Source organism: Sinocyclocheilus anshuiensis, unplaced genomic scaffold (assembly GCF_001515605.1).
Source record: "Sinocyclocheilus anshuiensis isolate Anshui unplaced genomic scaffold, SAMN03320099.WGS_v1.1 scaffold361, whole genome shotgun sequence".
Taxonomy (NCBI): Eukaryota; Metazoa; Chordata; class Actinopteri; order Cypriniformes; family Cyprinidae; genus Sinocyclocheilus; species Sinocyclocheilus anshuiensis.
The window spans coordinates 66583-72851 of NW_015540848.1; the positions used below are offsets into that span (position 1 = coordinate 66583).

The 6269-nt window shown below is 38.1% G+C and overlaps 1 protein-coding gene and 1 long non-coding RNA gene across 3 annotated transcripts in view; one reads left to right on the forward strand and one right to left on the reverse strand.

Annotated features, from left to right (window-relative positions):
- The window catches only part of LOC107687626 (uncharacterized), a 21907-nt gene that overhangs the window by 1379 nt on the left and 14259 nt on the right, over nucleotides 1-6269 (reverse strand). The gene's annotated exons all lie outside the window — the stretch shown is intronic.
- Nucleotides 5244-6269, forward strand: part of LOC107687623 (ER membrane protein complex subunit 10) — a 5578-nt gene continuing 4552 nt past the window's right edge. For both annotated transcript variants that reach the window (XM_016485021.1, XM_016485022.1), the window contains exons 1-3: nucleotides 5244-5368; nucleotides 5527-5593; nucleotides 5672-5784. In XM_016485021.1, the coding sequence (XP_016340507.1) occupies nucleotides 5273-5368; nucleotides 5527-5593; nucleotides 5672-5784 (276 nt within the window). In that variant the 5' untranslated portion in view covers nucleotides 5244-5272. The remainder of the gene's footprint in view (nucleotides 5369-5526; nucleotides 5594-5671; nucleotides 5785-6269) is intronic.

Sequence of the window (6269 nt, forward strand, 5' to 3'; positions counted from 1 at the left end):
TGTGTGTGTGTGTGTGTGTGTGTGTGTGTGTGTGTGTGTGTGTGTGTGTCCGTACTCTGTGTGTGTGCATTTGGGAGAAAGAGACTATGTGCTTTCCGTACATAATAAAACATATTTTTGTGGCAAAAACAGAGAAATAAGTTGTCATTTTTATCTTGTTGTTTACTATATTTATTTCCTTGGTCAGTGTTGTGGTGGGTTATAGTTATTTTGCTGTTCTAGGCTGTAAGGACCTTTAAAATAACAGAAATCACTTGGCAAACTGATATGGACATGTAATGCGGTCAAGACTTGACTGGAACTACTTAAGCCATGCGTTTCCCTGAAAATAACTGCACACCTTGGAACGTTTGCCAGCCAATCAGATTCAAGCATTCAACAGCCCCGTAGTATAAGTTTACATTAATACACTACCATTCAAATGTTAAAGTCAGCAAGACTTTTTTAATACTTTATTTAGCAAGAATGGATTATTAAATTAATAAAAAGTGACAGCAAACATTTACATTGAAAAAAAAAAACATTTAGTTTTTTTTTTCTTTTAAAATTTCTATTAATCAAAGTCTTTGGGGGAAAAGGATCATGGTTTCCATAAACATTAAGCAGATCACTGCTATTAAGACTGATAATAATAAGAAATGTTTATATTAAAATGATTTCCAAAAGAACATGACACTGAAGACTGGAGTAATGACTGATGAAAATTCAAATTTGCCATCACAGGATAAATCTACAATTTAAAATATATTAAAATAGAAAGCATTCATTTTAACGATTCACAAAATTTTGATTAAATAAATGCAGCCTTAACAGGCAGACACTGACCCCAAACTTTTAAACGGCAGTGCATATAAAGTATTTCAATATTTGCCTTTACTTTTCATCAACTAAAATGTTATTCTTGTCAATTAAACTTTAAAGACATTTTGAAAAACTGACTAAAATGAATATGATATTACACAATAATGACCAATTTAAAAGGATATTTTCTTCAAAAGCCATAAACTCACTAAAACAAAAAGAATGTCAAATTAACACTGTGATTATGGTGTGAAACACCATAAAATTAAAAATAAATTAAATAAAAAATGTGAAATGCAATGATCACAAAATGCCCTGTGTATGGTGTACAGATCTCCTTTAAGGCAAAACTGCGGAGATCAGAGTTTAGTCATGCCCCTGGTGCGAAAGCTTGAAGTGTAGAGTTCAGTGACGCTCTATTAAGCTTGACACACCAATAAATGCTCTTTTGAACTTTAATTTGGGGGAGAGAAGACTGGGCAGAGACTGTGCTATTTATAGAAAGTGCAACTTGAGAGGCAGGTGTCAAGGAGAAAGGGAAAAAGAGAAATATTACAGAGGAGAAGAGACAGAAGAGACGCACGTACAAGCACAAGACATATGCAGTGGAAAGGAAAGTGATATATCGAAGACAACAGGCAGGAAACAAGATACTTCATGCTTCATAGAGTGCTAACTTAATTTATTTGATTCAATTACACGTAATATGTGCCTGGTAAAGAAAATATAAATCATATGTCAAAATATAGCCTATAAGAGCAGAACGACTCTCATCATGGAATGTAAGCAGAAAATGTTACGCCGCTTTATGACAAAATGTCAACGCACGAGTAACACACATGCCTTTACAGTGAGGAGATGGCTAATTATAGTCCTGCAGGAGTGTGGGGCTGTACCATTGTCTGAGGGCGTGCTGACAGACAGCAATGACTAGATGGAAGAGGTATATATTCATTTCAAAGTAGGAATGTCTTGGAAATCACATGGCATGAGTTCATGGAGAACCCAAGCCCTTCTGCTGAAACAGTCTATTAATCATACAGGCGCTCTTATGTGTTCAGTTATGGAAATGCCAATACGCCACGCTGTATCACTTACCTCACTGTCATCTGATTAGTGTAACTGAAAGGGCGTGAGTGTGTTTGTTTTTCTCCTGCCTTCTTAATGGCAATCCGTACTGAGTGGCGCAAATAGGTACACTATTGATTGGGGGAAAGAGTGTAAGATAATCGTTAACTTTGATTTACAGTACAATAGGAACAGAACAGTATAGAACAAAATGAGTTTGTGGAGCACAACAACTCTGTGCTACTGTAATTGATTGTAATCGATCTAAGCTAGTGATTAACCTGCGGCCCTGATGGTCCATTCTGGAACTGTTGTCAATGCAGTTATTATCTTATAGGTTCACTACAATGAAAGATGTTCAGGCAAATTAGTAAGTTCTCAGGTGGTTGGGGAACATTGAAATTTTTATGCACACATAACTTCGGTCATGCCTGTAATGGCTTAAACTGGAAAACATTTTATTACATATATGTCAGACCCAAGGACAACATCACTAAATAATTACATTATACAGTACATTACAGCCACTTCTGGCCCTGTGGACTTTTAAGAAATAAACTCCCTTAAAACATTTGCCACACTGTGACTAGTTTATTAAATGTGTTATTTTCCACAGTGACTATTTTATTAAATTATATAATTATAATATTTTCCACAGTGACTATTTTATTAAATTATATAAACATGAAAGTCAAACATTTTCACCACCATGTTATTTCCACCAAATGTCAAATTAGGCTATTTGGGCTATTAGGCTACTGAGTGATGAACATAACATCTTTGAACTAAACTGAGTAACGTCTTTTTTTTTCTTTTCTTTTTTTGACGTAATTTCAGACCTAGTATACACATAATATTTTCACACTTTGTGCATTTTATTACCTTCACTTTCTTTGTTTTCTGCACACATCACGTATTATATGCCTCATTATATCACAAGCATATTTTCCAGTCTTGACTGACTCTTGCCTTCTTGGTAACCAAGTTCCAAGAAGGGGAAAAAAACATGATAGAAGCGTAGTAAAAACGTTTTAGAGACAGTTTTAACAGGAAAAGTTTAAATCTGTGTAACATTTATCTTACAGCGAACCATGTTTATTGCAGACTCGTGATAAAGTAGCCTAATCATAAAGTGATATCTAAAAAAAAAAGACCACTAAATGTAGATTATAACCGTGGAGAAAAATCCCTCTCATGAACTGAATAAAAAAAAATGATGCGAGCAGCGACTCCTACTGGTTCAGTGGTTCATGCTGCACAGAATTCAGGTGTAATTTCAATTTCGTACACAGAGGGGGCAGTACAGCACTTATTTTCTGGCCACTAAAATGAACCAAATTTTGTGCAATATTGCAAATAAAACGCATAAATCAGCATATTTTTTAATTTTGGAGATAGACAACGTTGACTAGTGTACCAAATAACATTAAAAGTTAAATCAAAAAAGTACATTTGCAAGTTAATACATTAATTTAATCCAATTCAAAATGAGAAAGTGATGAAAAACACAAAAGACTGAGTCCCGCTATATTGCTCAGGCTGCACTGCAGTGTCTATTCACAGGCGCGATCCCACTACTGATCGGCACGGGGGGTTTGACCTGCTCCGTCTCCGACCTGGGCCGGTGCACCCCTCCTTAAACGACCTGGTGGTCCCGGGCTCCCCCAGAAGCACCATATCGATACCGAACTTAGTGCGGACACCCGATCGGCATAGTCCACTGCAGCCCAGAACCCCTGAGCTCAAGCGGTCCGCCAACCTCAGCCTCCCAGCAGCTTGGATTACAGGCGTACGCCACTGCGCCCGGCGAGAAAGACGAGGCTCTGAGCCGCTCAACAATCTGCCTGCATGCGCTCTGCTGCGCACAGCGCCCTCTAGCGCTCCACAACACAAACTACCGCAGCTCTGCGCGCGGTGTTGCCAGGTCCGCTTCGTCTCAGCGTATTTGAGCGTCTACAGAAAAGTGCTTGCATTTGTATTTTGTAGTTATGTTGTACTTTATTTTACTATACTTCAGAGGGTTGCAGGGTTACACGTTATTTTAGTGTCCTTGTTACAGTATTGTTATACATTTAAGTACTGAGTAATATTCACTAACTACATGTATACTTACTATATGGTTAGGGTTAGGATAAGGGTTTGGCTTAGGGCAGGGGTGTCCAAACTCGGTCCTGGAGGGCCGGTGTCCTGCAGAGTTTAGCTCCAACTTGCCTCAACACACCTGCTACAAAGTTTCTAGTATGGCTAGTGAGAGCTTGATTAGCTGCTTCAGGTGTATTTAATTGGGGTTGGAGCTAAACTCTGCAGGACACCGGCCCTCCAGGACAGAGCTTGGGCACCCCTGGCTTAGGGTTACTTGCATGTAATTATGCATAATTTATTTTTATTATAATAGTAAGTACATGTAACATGTGCAACAAGGACACCTTTAAATAAAGTTAACGAAAGCAGTTTTTAAAATCTTTTTATTGTATTTTAACTATACAAATGTACATATAAAATTCCATGTAACAGAGAGAACAAGAACAAACAAAAAAGCTTGTCAGTATTTGACCTTAATTGAAATTGAACTGAAATGGAAATTTGAAAATTTGAAAACGGAAATTTGTGCTGGACTCAAGTTGTTCACATTAACAAGACCATTGGATCAACAAACAACAAAACATTAACAAGACCGTTAGATCCATAAACAACAATACACACAGAGAGGGGGGGGGGACAAAAACACCCTTAAAAAGACCTACATATAGTTTAATTTATTATAAAATATCACCTACCCTTAAAAGACACTCATTCATCATTTAACATTTTAATTGACATAGGAATAAATTACTTTTTAAAACGATCATGGAATAAAATACCTTTTTTCCTAGTCTTTTATCAACATATGTCCAACTCCACCACATTTTAAAAACAATTTGAAAGGTCCTCAAACTCTCAAAATGGTATATTTATCTCTTAATATATGTTATCTTTTCCATTGACATATTTGTTGCCATTTCTTTCAGCCAACATCCTATATTTGGTGCAAGCCGTTTTGCTTGAAGAATGATGAAAGTAGTTAAAATATAACAGCGATCGAGTGCTAAAAGTATAAGTATTCTTTCGGGGAAGGCAAGCTGTTGGGGCTTGTGTCAGAGCAGCAGGATTTGTTTTTGTAGCGAGACCTGGCAAGTGGCAACATTTCTCTAACGTTAGTTCATTCTAATGGTTAAAGAAAACAAAGCACACTTATCAGGAAGACATATCAACGATTAAAAATACCGCATTAATATAATAATTAATCTGCAATGCATGAGTGAAGTGTGCTTCGATCGGCGTTTTTAATGTTTTCTACGACTTTTGTTTTGAAACGCCGTACTTCCGGCACACAGAGGGGAAGTCTTTCAAGGCTTGCGACAAAATGGCCACGATAAGACTCTTGTCGCTTATTCTGTCCGTCCTGTTAACTGTAACGCTGTTATGGACACAATCTGGCGAATGCAATACTGGTCGAAGAGTAAGTACAATATATCTGTGAAACCTCACAGTCACGTGATGTGTATTGTACGTGTATTTGCTGTCTTGCGTAGGGAGCTTGTTAGCATGCTAGCATGCTGCTGTCTGATCTGAATGAACGTATGACAATGACTGATTGTGAATGATTTTGTCTGCCAGTCAGGAGATGCGGTGGACACCGATTTTAGCGGATTCTCTGTGCCACTAGAGCACTCATTTGAAGTGGGTGAGTATTAAGGTAACTTAATTGATTTATAATTAGTGTGTCTGTTTACAGTTTAGTCACTGTTTGTCTTTGTTTCAGATGATGTCCCCAGATTTCGCCTTCGCGGTGCCCTGCAATTAAGGGGTGGAAGAGAAAACAGTGTGTATCTCTCCCAAAACCAGCTCTCTGAGAAAGACAGGAGTACACTAAAGGTGAGAAGAGGCTGTTCGTGCGCTTGCGGGCTTACAATGACTTACAAAGATATATGACAGCTACAAGTGTATGCACTACTTGCTTTATGCAAGGATAAATCACTATACAGGATTTACCCTATTATACTTTATCGACACGATTTGCATGTCAAAATAACACATTGTCGATATTTTTTGAGACCCCCCAAAATTTCACAAGTCACGTTTTCAGGGGAGCCCATGTCTTATTAAGGGGAGCCGAGCTCCCCCTAGCTCCCCCGTAGTTCGCACCCTGGGCGAATCAGAACATAGCATTGACTGTGACGTTACAGTCGGGATCACTAATAGTTATGCCTCCAACATTTGCATATACCCGCCCATGTTCTATGCCAGCCACCAGCCGAACCTGCACAGCCGAATCATCAGAAGTTCTGCAGGTATTGTGAAGAAACAAGCGAGGATAATAGCGAAAATGGCAGATCATGGAAATAAATGTTATGTTCCAG